The 19,143-nt window shown below is 46.9% G+C and overlaps 1 protein-coding gene and 1 non-coding gene across 2 annotated transcripts; both read left to right on the plus strand.

Annotated features, from left to right (window-relative positions):
- Window positions 1-4,689: 4,689 nt before the first annotated feature.
- LOC121831862 (U6 spliceosomal RNA) lies at window positions 4,690-4,791 on the plus strand. The gene has a single exon (XR_006075464.1). It is a non-coding gene; the product is annotated as a U6 spliceosomal RNA (small nuclear RNA).
- A 3,064-nt stretch (window positions 4,792-7,855) lies between these two features.
- On the plus strand, window positions 7,856-16,210 carry Cdkn2aipnl (CDKN2A interacting protein N-terminal like). Its single transcript, XM_006991335.4, has 3 exons — window positions 7,856-8,176; window positions 10,190-10,289; window positions 14,672-16,210. Exons 1-3 carry the CDS (start codon window positions 7,938-7,940, stop codon window positions 14,681-14,683), a joined length of 351 nt encoding a protein of 116 aa, XP_006991397.1. The 5' UTR covers window positions 7,856-7,937; the 3' UTR covers window positions 14,684-16,210.
- Window positions 16,211-19,143: the final 2,933 nt, after the last annotated feature.

Genomic DNA, 19,143 nt, shown 5'->3' on the forward strand with positions numbered 1-19,143 from the left:
TTTTTTTTTTTGGTTTTTTTCGAGACAGGGTTTCTCTGTGTAGCTTTGCGCCTTTCCTGGAGCTCACTTGGTAGCCCAGGCTGGCCTCGAACTCACAGAGATCCGCCTGGCTCTGCCTCCCGAGTGCTGGGATTAAAGGCGTGCACCACCATGCCCGGCTCTCTCTCTCTCTTTTAATTGCTTACTTTTTGTTTTGTTTCTTGAGATAGGATCTCACTATGTAGCTCTGGCTGTCCTAGAACTAACTATGTAGACCACACTGGCCTTGAACTCATAGAGATCCATCTGCTCTGCCTCATGAATGCTGGGATTAAAGGCGTGCGCCACCATACCCTGGTTGCTTATTACTTTTCAACTTTAAACAAATGAAATATATATTTACATGCATGTGTGTATGTATGTGTGTGTTTGTGCCATGTATGTTCAGGTGTTCTCAGAAACCAGAAGAGAGCACCAGATAACCTGGAACTGAAGTTAAAGGTGGTTGCAAGTGCACCGACCTGGCTGCTGGGAACTGAACCTGGGTCTTCTGAAAGAACAGGAAGTGCTCTTAACCTCTGAGCCATCGCTGTGTCTTCCACCTTTAAACAGTTTATTTATGTGCACATGGATGTGTGTGTTTCCACATATTGTGTTGTGGTGTGTGTGTGTGTGTGTGTGCCATGTGAGTGCAGATACCTGTGGAGGTCAGCAGAGGGCATCAGATCCCCTGAAGCTGGAGTTAAAAGACAGTTGGGAGCCACCTGATGTGGGTGCTGAGAACTGAACCTAGGGCCTCTGGAAGGGCAATGAGCACTCTTAACACAGCTGAGCCATCTCTCTAGCCCTTTACTTTTTTTTTTTTTAAGATGTCTTTATTTTTATTTTATATGTATGGGTGTTTTGCCTGCATATATGTCTGCTCACCGTATGCATGCCTGGTGCCTGTGGAGGTCAGAAGAGGGTTTCAGATCCCCTGGAAGTGGACTTACAGATGATTTAAGTTTTGTTTTGTTTATTTCTGAGACAAAACAAAACTTAAAAAAAAATTGTTTTTTTTTTTCCCTCCCCAAGGTCATCAGCTACACAGCAGGTTTGAGACCAGCCTGGGTTCCAGAAGATTCCGTCTCAAGCCATGGCAGTGGCAACAACAAAAGGGGCAAGGCATGGTGTCTCCTACCTGTGACCCCTGACCTGGGAGGCAGAGACAGTAAGACTGAAGTAAGTTCAAGGCTAGCCTGGTCGGGACAGCAAGGTCCAGCTCAGACCCTTTCTCCAAAACAAAACAACAGGGGCCTGTGGAGAGATGGCTCGGCATTGGCTGCTCTTGTCAAGGACCCAGGTTCAGTTTCCATCGCCCATATGGTGACTCAGCACTGCCTGTAACCCATTCCAGGGACCCAGTGCCCTCTGACGGCCTCCACAGGCATTAGGCACGGCAGGTAGCTCACGTACGTGTGTGAGCTCATGAACATAAAAATAAGCAAAGTTTTAAAAATATTTATTTACATCCCAACTGGTTTCTCCTCTCTCCTCTCCTTCCAGCCCCTCCCTGCACCTCCCCTCTGCCCACCTCCCATCCACTCCTCCATTTCTGTTCAGGAAAGGGCAGATCTCCCACGGATATCAACAAAACATGGCATATTAAGCTGCAGTGAAACTAAACATCTCCCCTTGTGTTAAGGCTGGACAGGGCAATCCAGTATGAGGAGTAGGGTCCCAAAAGCCATCAAAAGAGTCAGAGACAGCCCCTGTTCCCACTATTAGGAGTCCCACAAAAAGACAAAGCTACATAACTGTCACATATGTGCAGAGGGTCTAGGTCAGTTGTTGGCTTATTCTCTGTGAGCTCCTATGAGCCTAGGTTTGTTGTAGAATATTATTTTATGATGTGTTATACTCATTTATGCTGTGGAATATTTGTTTAATGATGCAAAGATGTGTTACATTCTTTTATGTTGCATTTGTTTAACTCTGTGAAGCTGCGTTACTGTGCCTGCCTAAAACACCTGATTGGTCTAATAAAGATCTGAATAGCCAATAGCTAGGCAGGAAAGAGGGATAGGCAGGGCTGTCGGGCAGAGAGAATAAATCAAAGAGAGAAGAGAAAGGAGAGAAAAGGAAAAGGAGAGGAGGACTTCAGGGACCAGCTACCCAGCCACACGGCCAGCCGGGAGTAAGAAGGAAAGAAAAGTAAACAGAATAGAGAAAGGTAAAATCTAAGAGGCAAAAGATAGATGGGATAATTTAAGAAAAGCTGGCTAGAAACAAGCCAAGCTAAGTCTGGTCATTCATAAGTAGGAGTAAGCCTCCATGTATTTATTTGGGAGGTGGGTGGTGGGCCCCCAAAGAGCAAAGAGTAAAAAAACCAACTATACGGGTTAGTTGTTTCTGCGGGTTTTCTTGTGATGTCCTTGATCTCTCTGACTCTTAAATTCTCCTCCCTCTCTCCAGCAGGGTTCCCCAAGCTCGGCCTAACGTTTGTCTGTGGGTCTCTGCATCTGCCTCCATCAGTTGCTAGATGGTGCCTCTCTGATGACAACTGGGCTAGACACCAATCTATTAGTATAGCAGAATATTGCTACGTATCTTTACATTGACATTTTTTCTCCAGTTTTGTTTAGTTCAAAATACAAGTGACAGCTCATCCTGGAGAGAATGTGGAACAAGGGGAACATTCCTTCATTACTGGTGAGAATGCAAACTTGTACAGCCACTTTGGAAATCAATATGGCAGTTTCTCAAAAAATCTGGGAATCAATCTACCTCAAGACCCAGCTATACAACTCTTGGGCATATACCCAAAGGATGTTCAATCATACCACAAGGATGCTTGCTCAACTATGTTCATAGCAGCTTTATTCATAATAGCCAGAACTTGGAAACAACCTAAATGTCCCTCAACCAAAAAATGTGGTACATTTATACAATGGAGTATTACTCACCTGTTAAAACCAATGACATCATGAAATTCACAGGCAAATGGATGGAATTAGAAAAAAAAATTATCCTGAGTGATATAACCCAGACTCAGGAAGACAAACATGGTATGTACTCACTTATAAGTGAATATTAGCTGTAAACTAATGGATAACCATGCTACAGTCCACAGCCCCAGAGAGGAGAAAGACAAAGGAAAAGGGGCTGCATTTGGGGGTCAAGAGTGAAACCTGGTGCAAGGGAAACTCCCAGGAATCTACAAGGATGACCCCAGCTAAGACTCCTAGCAACCGTGACTACATAGCCTGAACTGTCCATCTCCTGTGACCAGGCAAGACTTCCAGTGGAAGGATTGGGACACCAACCCAGTCATATAACCTTTGACCTGTCTGTCCTGCCTAGGAGATGTGCTGGGTTAAGGGTGGCATGGAGATTGTGGAAGTGGCCAACTAATTAATAGTCCAGCCTGAGACCCATGCCACAAAAGTGAGCCCACCCCTGACACTGCCTGGAGCACCAGGACCCAGAAGCTGGATGACCCAGAGACCTCGGATAGAACAAATAGTTTTTATTTTTATTTTTTGGTTTATTTTATTTATTTTGAGACAGGGTCTCACTGTGTAGCCCTGGCTGTCATGTAACTAACTCGCTCTGTAGAACAGGCTGGCCTCGAACTCACAGAGATCTGCCTGCCTCTGCCTCCCAAGTGCTGGGGTTGATAGTGTTTGACACCCACCACATTCAGCAACGAATCTTTAAAAAAAAAAAAATTGAAGTATGGTCTGGAAAGGTGGCTCAGCAGTTAAGAGCACTTGTTCTTATGGAGAACCCAGGTTCAATTCCCAGTACCCACATAACAGCTCAAAACTGCCTCTAACTCCAGTTTCTGGGGATCTGACATTGTCTTTTGCCTTAAGCAAATACACATACACAACAAGATTTTTAAAAATTAAAAAAACTGAAGTCCAAAACTTTGTATGCTGAAGAAGCCTGTGTATGAAACGCCACCAAATGTCAAAAACAACAATAAACAGTGTGACCGAGAGAGCAAGATTAGCTTCTAATCTGTCTTCTAGAATCAGCTCTGGGTTTTCAGGTCTGCAATCCAAAGAACTGGTGAGAATATTCCAGAAGATACACATGGGAGAAAGAGAAAGACAAAAAGAGAAGGAATAGGAAAAGGAAAAGGCAAACAAAAACAAATCAAAAGAAAACCCCCGAGGCTGGTGAAGCCTAAAGTTCAGGGGACCACTACATATCAAGTGTGGTGGGATGTATCTGAGTCCCCAGCTCTGGGAAGTAGAGGCAGCAAAACCAAAAGTTCAAGGTCAGCTTTTACTATACAGTGAGTTAGGGGCTAGCTTGGGCTACATAAGACCCTGTCTTAAAATAAAAATTAAATTTAAATAAGTAAAGGAAGTAAGAATTTTTTTAAAATTTTGTTTTTGAGACAAAATCTCACTTAAAAACCTCTTTCTGGCATAGAACACCATAAGTAGATCAGGCTGGTCTTGAACTCACAGAGATCCATCTGCCTCTATCTCCTGAGTGTTGTGATTAAAAGGATGTTTGAATATTAAAATTTTCAAGTATAAAGAAGATAAAACCAGCTGGGGGTGGTGATGGTGGCACATGCCTTTAATTCCAGGACTCAAGAGGCAGGTGGATCTCTGTGAATTTGAGGCCAGCCTGGTCTACAGAGCTAGTTCTAGGATAGCTAAGGCTATACAAAGAAACCCTAAAAAGAAGAAGAAGAAGATGAAGCCGTGTTTGCTTGGGCAGCATACTTGCTAAAATTGGAACGGATACAGAGATGATTAGCATGCCCCTGTGCAAGGGTGACATGCAAATTGTGTAGTCTTCCGTATTTTTGATTTGTTGCTAAGGATTCTTCTTTCGAAACTGATATTGCTGACTATCTTAAGTGACATGTTAAGCCTACTTTGTTCGTTAATGTAATGGAACTTAAGAAGAGTCGTGTAAAAAAAAAAAAGATACATTACTGCTTTTCCTACTTTGATCATTTCCAGTGAGTAAATAGATGTTTTGAATTAAAAAAAAAAAAAAAAAAAAGACCACGAGCCAGATGGTGTAAAAGATATGTAAGGCATAACGAACCAAGCGGGAATGGGTGTGTCAGTCTAATGGCTCACGAGACCATCAAAATACACTACCTCTGCAGCCAACTCAGCCAGGCAGGTTCTTCTCCTCATGGGGCCTGTGGCAGCGTTGCAGGCAGCAGCCTCCTCGGGAGTGTGCAGCCTCCTCGGGAGTGTGCAGCCTCCTCGGGAGTGTGCAGCCTGAACCTTGTCTGGATTGCCCCAGTGGGCCTTTGAGATTGAGTTTTCTGGTGGAAACGCATGTCTCTGAGCTCATGCTGTCCCTACTCTATGCTCCAGACCTGACCCAGTGGCCAGTTTCACACAAGCCAGGTCATCATGTCCATCTGCCTCAAGCAGGTTCAAGTTCCCTGGCCACCAGGAGATCCACATCTCAAAGAAGCAGGGCTTCACCCAGTTTAATGCATGTAAATGTGAAGACCTGGTTGCCGAGAAGCGGCTCATCCCTGATGTCTGTGGGGTCAAATGCATCCCCATTCGCGATCCCCTGGACAAGAGGAGGCCCTGCACTCCTGAGGGCTACCGCTGTGCTGAGTTCCACATTCTGCCAATCATGTTTGCTAATAACTCTTACATCCAAAACCAACCAACCAACCATAAAGCCAGATGGAGTGGCTCATGCCTGCAATCCTAGCACTTGGTACGCGGAGGTGGAAGGATCAGTATTTCAAAGCCAGTCTCAGCTACAAAAGGAGTTCAAGGCCATCCTGGGCTACATAAGACCCTATTTTTAAAAAGTGCTCTAGTGCACACACATGCACACACACACACACACACACACACACACACACACACACACACACACACATCCCACAATAGTTACACAGCATTTAGAAAGTTAAGGCAGGAAGGTTGAGATTTCAAGGACACTCTGGGCTGCAGAAAGAGACCTCCATCTCAAAAACCAAGTAAATAAAATAACAGCAAAGAAAACTATATACACACAAAGCCTAAATAAATGGAGAGATATATCATTATCATGTTTGTAAACTAGAAGATTCGATATGATAAAATTTTAATTCTCCTCAAATAATCCCCCAAGAAATATCAACAGTGTGTTTTTCTAGAAGTCAACAAAGAGATGCTAAAATTTATATCAAAAGTCAATATCACGGAGGAGCACACTTAAAATAGCAGCACTGAGGAGGCTGAAGCAGAAGGATCTTAAGTTTGTGTCTTCTGTTATTAAAAAATAAACAACATGTGACTGTAGTTGTGGATGGCTGTAAGCCACCATTCAGGTGCTGGGAACCAAACCCAGGTCCTCTAAAAGAGCAGCCTTGTGTTCTTAATGGCTGAACCATCATCTTTCCAGGCCCTGTGTTCTAATTTCTGGACCAACCACTGCAGTATACAACCAAGGAACCAAGAATGTAGCTCAGTGAACCCCAAACAATGTTTTTAAGAGATGGTCTTTCTGTGATAAGGATGACTGCAAACTTTCCGGCTCGAGTATTTCTCCTGCCTCGACATAGGGAGTAGCTGGGACAAAAGGTGTCTGCCATTGTGCCTGGCACAGTGAATGTTTTCAAAGTCTGGTCCGCTGACTTTAGAATCAGAATTACCTAGAACCTTGACCCTGAATGTCCAAAGGTTTACGTGGGAGTCTGCCACTGCAATAAGCTTGTCAGGGCATGTCACCTGCACTTTGGGAACTCAGCTCTGGTTACTGTTATCCTTAGGTCCCTGATTGCTGGGGAGAAGTTGCTTCTGTCTTTGGGTTCTCATGTCTAGTTCAGATGCTCCCTGCCAGAGTGTGAATGCCATGCCTTCCTGAGACGACATGGATGTTTGTCACCCAGCATGGTGCTGGTCCTTCACTGCTCTGGCACTGTGAACTGCATGGCATTTCTGCCTGCTGGGGTCCTAACAGTGAAATAGAAGCCTTAGGAAAAGGAGCTGTAGGCCAGCCTGTGCTATGTAGTGTAAGATCCCGGTGGAAGGAAGATATCTGCAATAACAAACATTATATAATGAATTCTTACCCTGGGGCCCACTCACCACTTAAGACCTTCATTGGAGCTTGAGATCCTGGATTCTAGGCTTTCCTCTCTACCCAACTTTATATTATATATATTCACATTTATTTATTTGTTTGTTTATTCTCTTTCCTTCCCTCCCTCCCCCGCTCTCCGTGTGTGTGTGTGTGTGTGTGTGTGTGTGTGTGTGTGTACACCCATGTACCACAGCTTGCATGTGGAGGCCAAAGGACAATTTTCAGGAGTTGGTTTTCTCCTTCCACCGTGTGGGTTGCAGAGATTAAATTCAGGCACTCTTCAGTTCTCCGACCACCACTTCCATACCTCCAAGACTGGAGCAAGTCAGACCCTTGCTTCTTCAGGCTGTGGCAATCTGACTTCTTTTATGATTTGCCAAAGTCCCATTTACTTGGGCAATTCTTTCACGAACATTCTTTAGAGCGAGGCACGCTGAACATCAAAGTGCTTGGTAGGTAGGTGATCATTGGATGGATGACTCTGCAGGAAGGCAGGGCATGAGCTGATACCACAGTAGATCTATAAAAGAGAGGACATCACTCTCCAGGGAGATCCACGGAACTTAGGGCAAGCCTCGGCTGTGGCTGAAGATAGGGAGGTGCTTTGGGAACACCCCAGGGCAAAAGGGGTACCGCAGAGCCCCAGCGGGCACCCAGCTGCCGACTCGGCACTTGTGGGCCTCAGTTTCCCCAGCAGGTTGTCCACACGGAGGACCCAGGATCGGCCCTGGCAGCCCTGGGTCACACTTAGGCCTCCGTGCCCCTCGAGGGCGCTCCAAGTCAGTCCTCCCGAGCAGTCGCGTTCAGCCGCGGCCGCTCTAGCCGCGCGGTGGCGGCGCGGGGCGTGTCGGGAAGGCGGCGGGCTAGTGCCACCTTTGGTGGCGGCGGCGGCGGCGAGAGCTATGGTGGGTGGCGAGGCCGCCGCCTCAGTGGAGGAGCTCGTTTCCGGGGTGCGGCAGGCGGCCGACTTCGCCGAGCAGTTCCGCTCCTACTCGGAGAGCGAGAAGCAATGGAAAGCGCGCATGGAGTTCATCCTGCGCCACCTGCCTGACTACCGAGACCCACCCGACGGCGGCGGCCGCCTGGACCAGCTGCTGTCCCTATCCATGGTCTGGGCCAACCACCTCTTCCTGGGTTGCAGGTGCGGACCCCCGCCGGACCCCATCTGCCGACCTTCAGTTTGGCCATGCCCTGCCCCACGCTGAACGCGAGCCAGCCTCCTACTGCCTTGGCTGATCCCCCTTTCCACTCCCTCGGGGAAGATGGGTCTCTCCTCTGAGCCTCGCTTTCCTCTGGTGAATGAGTGGTTGTGATGACTGCAGCAGGTGCATGGTGGGCAGTGCAGTGTAGCTGGGCTCGGAGGAGGATGTGTTGCTGTGGTCATTTTTCATTCCTGTTTATTAGCCCAGAAGATTGCCTTTGCAGAGTGTGTTTGAAGTCATTAGTTCCTGTCACCCACGTGGCAAAAGTGCAGACAGAAACTGAGACTTTCCCCTCCCCCTCTAGGTGAAGACACCTAGCAAGAGGATGTGATATATCGCACCGTTGGTTGGTGGATTTCACCGCTAAGGCAGGATGTAATCTTTTCCTCCTCATTTTCCTCTTTGCTTTCCCTCTTAAGAAAGTAACGATTTCTTCCTGTTCCTGTCCCAAAGCCCCCTGAACCTTTTCGATCACACCAGGAGGGCAAGAGCCTGGCCCTGAGATTCCTGGCAAGGCATTCCCTTTACTCCCCCGGGGAAAAGCACCAGGGTTTTTACACTCCCTTATGGTTTTTTATTTCATTTTCATTTTTTTATTTTTTAACTTTTAAGGCAATCGTCCTTTATAACTGAGGCTGGCCTCCAGTTTTTATGTAGCTAAGGTAATGCTGGAACTCCATTTACTGACATTATGCATGCACCTCCAAGCTCCTATAGGCTTCTAGAGCTTCTTGAAGTTGTGTTAAAATAGGATAACCTGACTCGGACCTGATTTCTGTATCCTCTACTGGTCACGTGGCCCCTCCAGGACAAACTACCTGGTTTGCTTTTGGGATTTTGTGCTAGGGATGAAGCCCAGGCCCTTGCAGATATCAAATAAGTACTCTACTACTGAGCTACTTCCAGCCCTGAGGGTACTTGGTTTTAGATCTTGGGATATTTGTTAGAACAAGATGTGGGGAAACTCTGCCAGACACACCCATCATGCACATGTGCCCATCCTCCCTTCTGCCTTCTAGGTGCCCTCTAAAATCCTAGTGTACAGGAGCCAAGTTCAGACAAATAACAGAACTGAACAAAGGAATAAATGATGTTGTTTTCATTAGACCAATATTCTGTGTGTTTTAAAAATAATCAAAACTTTGGCCCTCAAATCTCGTCCATGAATATGCACTACCAGATGTATGGTGCTCCATTTTGTAATTTTATTCATTTATTTACAGCTATTTTAAATTTTATATGTATGGGTGTTTTGTCTACACGTACGCCTGTACCACATGAGTGCCTGATGATGGTGGACGACAGAAGAGGGCATTGGACTCCCTGGGACTGGAGTTGCACATGATTGTGAGCCACCATGTGGATGTTGGGAATCGAAACTGAATCCTCTGGAAAAGCAGCAAGTGCTCTTAACTGCTCCTGTTTCTGTAATTAAAAAAACAAAAAAAACCTTTTTATTTTGTATGTATGGGTATATAACAGATATGTGTCCGGTATCCTCAGACTCTAGAAAAGGTCATCAGATCTCTGAGAACTGAAATTATAGCTATGTAGGAACTGAACCCAGGTCCTCTGCAAGAGCCTCAAGTGCTCCTAGCTGCTGAGCCATCTCTCCAGTCCCTGTTTTCATAATTCTTCAAACATCTGCCATACTGGCGTTCTTCAAGCCTCGTCCTGCACCCACAGGCAGGGGGAGCCACTTGTTACCCTGTGCCGAACACGGTAGGTCCCCTGCCCTGGCAAAGCAGTAACTGGCAGAACTTGACAGTGGTGTGTGTCTGTAGTCCCAGCTGTAAGAAAGCTCATGGGAGCCTTGCTTACACCTCGGATGGCATAGTGTGACCTCACCAACGATCAAGCAGGTCTGTAGTCTAGGAGTTGCCTTGACACTTTTATTAACCCATGACAGTGCGTCTTCCCAGGGTTTTACCTTACTGTTTTTTATTGTGCAGTTATAATAAAGACCTTCTGGACAAGGTGATGGAAATGGCTGATGGGATTGAAGTGGAAGACCTGCCACAGTTTACAACCAGAAGTGAATTAATGAAAAAGGTAATGAGGAGAGATGACAGTCCCCGCTTCGACACTGGATCATGTTGTTTTTGAGCATTCTTGTTTCCTGCTCCACAGCCTTAAGCCCTATTCATTATTGCCTCACAGTTGGTATAAACCTTTTCATAACTAGATAACAGCTCAGCATGATAAATTATGCATTGTCAGTGAGTAACACACAGGCTCAGCCTCTGGTTTGTCTAGAACATGTTTCTCTTGGTGTCAGGGCTTGGACTCAGGTCCTCTATCTAGATAAACTGGGACTCAGGAGGATCCTCAAAAAACGAAAGGCACTTCCAGCCGCACTGCTCCTGACGGACTGAGGGAACGGAGCAGACTTGACACATCCGTGTTTGTTGCTGTGCTGGTCACAGTAACCAGCCTCGGTGTCCATCACTAGACGAGTGGATACACACAGTGAAGTTCTGTGCAGCTGTGAAGAGAGATGAAATTGGATGTTCATGGATAGAAATGGAGATCGTTATGTTGAGCAAAATAAGCTAGAATTCAGAAAGACGAGCATCGTGTTTTCCCTCAGAGGTAAAATGTAGGTTTAAGTGCATCTATTACTTTCATGTTAATGAGAATTGAACCTAGAGCTTTGTGTGTGCGAGGCGGGTGCTCCACCCCTGAGCTGTACAGACAGCTTTTCTTTTGACTTTCTCACACAGGGTCTTGTCCAGGCTGACCTTGCCCTTTAGCCAGGCAGGCCTGGAGCTTCAATCCTCCTGCCTCTGCCTCCCTCGTGGCCTGGCACCAGATCTGCTCCCAGGAACAGCTAGGTAGTGTATTCATTATTTATTCATTCATTCAGTTCTTTTTGTTTGTTTTGGTTTTGGTTTTTTGAGACAGGATCTTGCTCCACAGCCCTGGCTGGCCTGGAACCTGATGTGTACACCAGGCTGTTCTCAAACTTGGTATGATCCTCCTGCCTCGGCCTACCTATTTCTGGGATTATAGGAATAAGCCCCCAGATTTGGCTTATTTTGCTTTATTTTATTTTTTATTTTATTTTTACTCTTGCTTAGAGTACTAAAGTTAGAAGTCCTTTATTTTAGACTAATTCATACAGAATATCTCTGCTTCAGCAGGTCAAGGCTGGACCAGACCAGTGTGGACTGTCTGACTTGCTGATAAGGAATGTGGTGGGGTAATGTAATGTCCAGACACCACAGTTATGCTCTGCTCTTCAGGGCTTAGTCTTATGGCTGTGGCCTTGTACACAGTGAGCTTTGCCCTAGAGTCTTATGTCTGGATCATGGATCCCTGGGGCCAGGGAGAGGCAGAAGGAACTTTGGAGGATGGGGCTGTCTATCCCAGTTAAGTACCCCAGGGCATTCATTTTTCTCACATCTGCTCTGGACTCTTCAGGCAGTAGATTGCTGCCTTGTTTCCTAAAGTCCCTTTGGTATCTATCCAGGCCTTTTATATACAAATTCAAATTATTTATTTGGGTAGAGTATAAGGCTCACTGCTGAGCATGATTCAGGAGATAGTGTAGCCATGCAGGAACCAAGAGTTCAGGACCTGCCACGATGCCACAGATGTATGTGGCTGCTGACCTGCTCTTCAGCCACCAGGTCTTCAGAGTTCCTTGCATTGAACTTGGTAAAGCCCCACCTGTGTGGGGTATGGGTTTTCTGGCAGCTAGTGAACTTGAACTTGACCTTATGCAGTGCTCCCATCACATGCTTCTTGTTCTTAACTTAGTGCAGAGGGACATGATGACCTAGCCAGTGTGAACCCAGGCCACTGTGTCCTGGGGCTTCCCAGAGGCATCTCAAGTATCTGTCTGGAGCCTGGAAGCCCCAGGACAGAACAGCAAGTCAGCATCCTGTAGCTACGGTAATGTGGAAAGGGTGGACTTGTGCTCACATGTGAAAGCCCTATTTGTACAAACACACTTGACACTTGGACTCCAGGGCTTTGAAGGAGACAGTGTGTGGAGACAAAGTGGGAATTTTGTCAATCTTAGGCCTGTGAGATGGTTCAGCAGATAAAGGTGTTTGCTGGCAAGCTTGATGATCTGAGTTCAGTACCCAGAGCCCACATGGTGGAAGGAGAGAACTGACTCCTGAAAGTTGTCTGCTAACCTCCACACATGTGCTGTGGCCTGCACACATACATGAGCACACACATGGAAATAAATAATAACAGTGTAGACTAAACAAGAGATTCTTCTAGGAGGCTGGGGATGTGGCTCAGTGGTAGAGTACTCTCTAGTAATCCCAACAAAACAAAAACTTGTGTAGATAAGGCCCTCCTGAGACAAGTCATCTATACACTGACCGGTTTGCATGCTGTTGAAAGCCGCCCCTGAGAGTCCTCTGCAGAGAGCCCAGGGTCTTCCAAGTAGTGTGTCCTTCAGTTCATGTCAGAGGAAGCTGAGGGGTAGTAGGCCAGAGATCTAAAAGCCCCATCATTGTGCCAGCCAGAATCGAGCCTTAGCTCTAAAATTAGAGGTAGCTGGTGTGTAGAAATTGAGTCACACAGCATCGTTGGCACCTTGGGGCCAGACAAGATGATGACTTAGACAAGCTCTCTGGAGTCAAGTTTTAAAAATACATTTTGCCCTCCTGCAGCTTTTGGGCAGGTGTATGTCTATCTGTCCAACTCTCTTTCTTTAGTCTGAGGAATGAGTGTGACAGGTAGGATTTGCTCGACTGTTGGAGTGTGCTATTTCTGGAAGAGGGGCATTTGGCACAAGTCTACTGAGCAAATGCCTTGGCCATCTAAATACCACCCCAAGATTCACCTGCAGCCTGCAGCCCTGTCACTGAGTTGTCAGGTGTGGTAGCCACACCTTTAGTCCCAGCACTCTGGAGGAAGAGGCAGGTAGATCTCCTTGAGTTTGATGTGAGGTTGGTCTATATATCTAGTACCAGGTCAGCTAAGGCTACATAGAGAGACCCTGTCTCAAAAGAAGTAAAACCAAACCAAGAATGATGGACAAAGAAGCTGTCATTGTTGGTTCACAGCACAAGTTGTTAGCATCACCATGTGGTTCTTCTCCTGAGAACATCTGTATCCCATGAGGAAAGACAGCAGTGTAAAAGTGACCATAGGTAACAATGGGAAAATCATGTCACGAGGTTCTTCTGGGCTCTGTGCAGTCCTGGCCAGCTCTGAGGCTGTATTTTCATGAAAGCCGTAACCAGACATGAGGGTTGACACCTTTAACCCCAGCACTCCAGAGTTAGAGGTGAGAAGGTCAGGGGCTCACAGTCATCGCTGACTACAAAGCCAGTTGGAGACAAGTCTGGGCTGTGTAGATCCTGTCAAGGGAGAGGGAGAAGGAAGAACTAGATCCAACCCTGTGGGCTGGTCTTGTCCTGAGTCCAGGATAGGTGGATCACCTGACAGCACTGTGTGGAAAAAACAGTAGCCTCGGTCTGTCCAGTTGAAAATCTGAGCAAGGGGCTGGAGAGATGGCTCAGTGGTTAAGAGCACTGGTTGCTCTTCCAGAGGACCCGGGTTCAACTCCCAGCACCCACATGGTGGCTCACAATCTTTTGTAACCCTAATCCCAGGGTATCTAAATCCCTCTCCTGGCACATCCTCAGGCATACGCATGGTACACAGATATGCAACACCTATATTCATGAAATAAATAATGTTTAAAAAGAAAGCCTGAGTGAGATGGCTCAGGATGTCTCCCCCTGGACTGCGGGTGGTTTCTTTGGTCACACTGCATTCTCCTGAGAGGAGAAAGACTGGTATTTTATCTTTGCTGAGGATTTTTGGCTTAGCTAGAAAATAGGTCATACCTTGAAATCTCTGATTACTAAAAGGACTTTGTTGCTTCCCTCACGCTGCTCCGTGTTAAGGGAATCCATTCAAACACAGGGTGACAGTCAGTGATTTCGTCACACGCTCCTTGAAAGTTTTCCGAAGCTAAGTTTAAATTTACCACGGGTGTTAGAGAGCGCCCGGAAGGAATCTGTGGGCTCCAGGTCACCGGTTTGCAGACTCACTTTTACAGTTTCTAATCATGTGAACTCCAGAAATACGTAACCGTCACATCTCCTAAGTGCTCTGACTCAGTGTGGAGTGCTGCAGATTCCCCACCTGAATCTGGGTGTCCGAGAGCAGAGGCCAGTGAAAGGAGGAGCATTTTAGTATTTCCGCTCTCACTTGAAATTGTGAACACGTATAGACAGCAAGCCACAAGTCAGGCAAGTAAGGTTCTGGTTTCCAAATGGATCATGAGGTCAGTGTTTAGCTGCATATTCTTATGTAGTAAAATATTAATAATTTCTGAGTAGACTTGCCATCTGGGTCGAACATAAATATTCCATTACTGCTTTATTTGAATGTGTGAAAATAAACTTGATTCATGGGACTCGATGGCTGTGTAACTTCTTCTTCTCTCTTTTCCCCAGCATCAGATCTAAGGCCACATTGCCACCCCTCGGGACAGGCTTAGAAAGGAGGCCGGGGTGGAGGTGACTGAACCGTGGCAGCTCTTGAATTCCTGGTGTTTGCATCCTAGAAGCAGCTGGAATGGAAAGGAATGTGTCTACAAGGGCTCCAAAGAAGTCTTGGTTTTTCCAGAAGCTGTTGCTGTAAAAATACAATGCATATTTATGAATGGCGAACTCTCCGAAATTCCATCAGCTTCGTCCAAGCCAAAACTTTGTTTGAAATGCCTTTTATGTTGTTATAATAATGACAGGTGATGAATTTTATAATTTGATGTTTTTAGCAGAGTGCTTTTAAATGTAATTCTGGTTTTTGCCTCACCCCCACCCATTTTTGTCCTGAGGTAAGCCAGATTCTCCTTATTTCTGTCTGAACCCACTCTATACTTGTACCTCACTGCCGATGGCCACTGAAGGACTGTGCGCTAACCAACTGATCACCGGAGCCCCCCCACTGCTGGGCTCTCAGGTCTTCGTGTAGGAAATGGGAGTCATGCTGTAGGCCTGCAGTAGCCGAGCTAGCTCATAGGAAGGAGGAAGCTCACACAAAATCATCTGACTTCATTTTACAGTTCACTGAGGGCCGGAGATGTAGCTCAGTGGGAGAGCGCTTGCTTAGCATCTTGAGATCCTGGCTTGGTCCCCAGTGTTGTAGAGAGAGAGAAATAGCTAGTCAGATGAAAAATGCCTGCAAGTTGATACAGCTTTGTTCAGCAGGCTAGCTGATTTCTAGACTCTAGGTCTCCTAGGCTGCTCACATGTCTGCATTCTCTTTGTTTCTAGAAGGCTTTCAGACTTGAACTGCCTTGCACATCGCCTCTAGATTGTAGTGCAGTCTTGCTTTGCTCTGAGATGTATTGATATTCCACCTGACAGCTGATCTGTCTGTTCTGAACCCCCTTCCAGTTCCTTCTACTTAGTCTCCCCATCAGGTAAATGCCCGAACTGTGGGCAGCAGTGGAACAGTGTACCACGGCAGGACTCATCAATGGCAGGCCGGTTATGGTCAGTAAGACAGTGGGGTCTGCCTTGGCTTTATCTTCTGGATAAAGGAAATTAGACACCCAGAAGCTGGGGCCAGTGGTGTCTGGTGTCAGATCAGTGGGACGACATTCTTGTTGGTGGCTTGAGATGAAGACCACATCTTTGTGTGGTTCCTAACTCCAGTCCCCAGTGACCAGGATAGATCAGGAGTCAAGATCATTGATCTGCAACCTTGGACAAACTCCCCCAGGCAATGGAGGTCAGGTTGCCAGTTACAGAGGCCTTGGCAAGGTAGTGACTGATAGAGCTGAGCTCTGTACTCACTGAGACTTTATCATTTAGCTTTATCTCCTCCTCAAATGCATCCTTGCCCTCTTCCCATTCTAATCATTTGTCAGATTTGTGAGGCTTAAAACAAAATGAACAATTGTGATGGTTCACTTTAAAATGCACTTTCCATAGCTTGGTGATTTTATTTTCTGTGTACAACCCCCAATAAAACAGCTTTCCATTAAATGAAGCTTGAGTTGTGTGATTCCGTCCCGTGCCCTTCCGTTTCCTGACTTAGGTGTAGGAAGGTGGACAGCCAGGATCTGGGAAGTGGAGCTGGCTTACAGGCATGACGTTGGGGCCAGCATAGCACAATTCTGTCACCTTGCACTCTCTGTTCCTCCCTCCAGCCTTCTCTTTTTTTCTTTTCTTTGTTTTTGGTGCCAATGATCAAACCTAGAGCCTCTACATGCAAGGCAAGGACTCCGTCATTGAGCTAAATCCCCAGGCCCCTTAGGTTAAATTTTCTGATTATAGTGAGTGAGTTTTCTCCATTTTCTCAGTTAGGCTGCCTGCCTTTCTTCTGGTCGTTATTTTTACCACTCATTGGCTGACTCACCTATAAAATTAACCAGTATTTTATTCTTTATGTATTTCTTTCCAAGCTTGAAGTGAGAGTGTGTGAGCTTGTACAGAGCATGCCCAGGAGAGGACTTTCCCTGAGAGTGCGTATCAGGCCATGGGAAGTGAGCACCCAGGCTTGAGAGGTGCTCAGGTTGATCATGCTGCACCCCGGAAGCTGCCCTCTCCAATATGCCAGAGAAGCCTGGGGCAGCGCAGGCTAGGCGTGTGGCTCAGTAGTGGGATCCCTGGATATGGTGGTGCACCCCCGTAGTCTCAGCACCAGTCCAGGCCATTCTCAGCTGATACTGAGTTCAAGTCTAGCCTGGGCTACACATGACCTTGTCTTAGAAAGAAAAAAAAAAGAGTCCACCTGATGATGATGTGAAAGGTAAGGATTCCCTCTGAGCTTTTCTAGGATTGACGTGGACTACTGGCTCATCTGAGCAATGGCAGAAATAACTGCCTACCGGCGAACTCTTTGCAATGTGTAGTAAAATGTTGCCCTAGCTCAAGCTAGACTCGAGCGCTGCCCACTTGAGCTCTAAAGGGTCATCTGGATGTTAGTCATGGTGGCACCAATTGTGGGGATTCAGCCTGCTGTCTGAGGCCTGTGTGCGTCATGAAGCCCAGGCACGGCTCTTGCTCTTGACATGTTTAGTGATGCCAGTTACTTTGGGAGAGTGCACAGGGATCTTGAGAAACAACGATTTCAGAACTTACAAACCAGACTCTAGTCATAGAAATTGCTTCCCTCAACAAATGCTGAGTGCACAGTGAAAAAAGGACCTTCTTCCTTGTGTGTGTGTGTGTGTGTGTGTGTGTGTGTGTGTGTGTGTGTGTGAAATGAACTTCCAAGTTCATTCTTCCTTTCTGAAAGATCATACTCTCGGGCCCGGTGGAGGAAAGGTGTCTGCCAGCAGCTGGGCAGTCTGTGGCATGTGCTCGTCAGTGATGGAGGGGACCTCCACTGCACCAGCTGATCAGATTCAGAGTCGGGCAAAACCACAGACTAGAAACTAATGAGGAGTCTGCTGCTCCTGTGGACTTGTGCTCCTTTGTCCTAGGAGTGAGCATGTGAGCTGGGCGGGATGCCTCTAAATACAACCCATCAGCTTTCTGCTTTCCCAGCCTTGGTAGGCTAAGGCTTAAAAAAATCCTTCACTGTGGCCTTCCAATCTCATTTGCCTGGAGGGATGCCACTGTTGCCACTGTTAAGGGTTTAAGACCCATCTCAGGTTTAAAATTATTATTATTATTATTTGTCTTTTGAGACAGGGTTTCTCCATGTAGACCTGGCTGGCCTGGAACTCACTATGTAGACCAGGCTGGCCTCCAACTCACAGAGATCTGCCTGACTCTGCCACCCAGGTGCTGGGATTGAAGGCATGTGCCACTACTATCTGGCTTAAATTTTTTAAATTTTGTGTGCATGGATATTTTGTCTGCATGTATGTCTGTGTATCACTTGCATGCCTGATGCTCTTGGAGGTCAGAAGAGGGTGTTGGATCCTTGGATCCAATCTCCTGGAGCTAGAGTTACAGACAGGTGTGAGCCGCCATGTGGGTGCTGGGAATTGAACCCAGGTCCTCTGGAAGAGCAGCCAGTGCTCTTAACCACTGAGCCAGCCCTACTTCCCTTGGTTTAATAAAGGAGCAATTAGAGGCCACCTTTGTGCTATGTGGGGCTGGTGACTTAGCAGCTCTGCTGTTCAAATTGACATCCAAATGTATTAATCTTGGGCCGTGTCCTCTTCACTCTTACCATTTTTGTTTGAGTCTTGCCATATAGCCCTGGCTGGCCTGGTGCTCCACCTGCCTCAGCCTCCCACGTGGTTAGGGTGACATATGGGATTCATCAGAGGTTCGTTCAGCTGTCCAGAGTGTGACTGTAGACACTTCCCGTTGGCGGTGCCCTGGGTGGAGGCATCTGCCCAGTATTGGAGGGTTCTGGGGAGACCAGTGTCCACACAGGCCTGGCATGAGTGTATCTCCGCTTCTGTCCTGTCCTAGGTTTCCATGGAGGCCAAGCTGCAACATGTTGGAACCAAAGCTTTTGACAAACTTGGGCTCGCACAAAAGAAAAACAAGTTTCCACAGGAGCCCTGCTCTCCCACCGCAGGGCTGCAAGAGGAAGGACCTTTCTCTGGAGAGGGAGTAGCATGGATGTGGCCCTCAGACACTTGAAGCTGACAGATGGTGGGAGGTACTGAGCAACAGGCCAACCACCAAATACAAACCCTCCAAAGTGGCAGGTCTTAGCTAACGCTCTGGCGGCCACTTGCAGTCCCCAGCTCCAAACCCTGGGTATCCTGGGACCTGATAGCACTGGGTCTAGGATGTAGAGTTCCTGTGGTGTGAGCATGCTCCTGCCCTGCGCTGTGTGCACAGCCTGTGACAGGAGGCCTGTCCCACACAGTCCTGCAAAACACCAGATTTCCCTTTGTGGTGATATGTTGTTCCTGCTGTAACAAATAAGACTTGCCTGAAGATCAGAGGGCAAGGCCAGCCAGTAGTTCACCACAGAGGCCAGGCAGTGGTGGCACACACCTTTAATC

Source organism: Peromyscus maniculatus, chromosome 8 (genome assembly GCF_049852395.1).
Source record: "Peromyscus maniculatus bairdii isolate BWxNUB_F1_BW_parent chromosome 8, HU_Pman_BW_mat_3.1, whole genome shotgun sequence".
Lineage (NCBI taxonomy): Eukaryota > Metazoa > Chordata > Mammalia > Rodentia > Cricetidae > Peromyscus > Peromyscus maniculatus.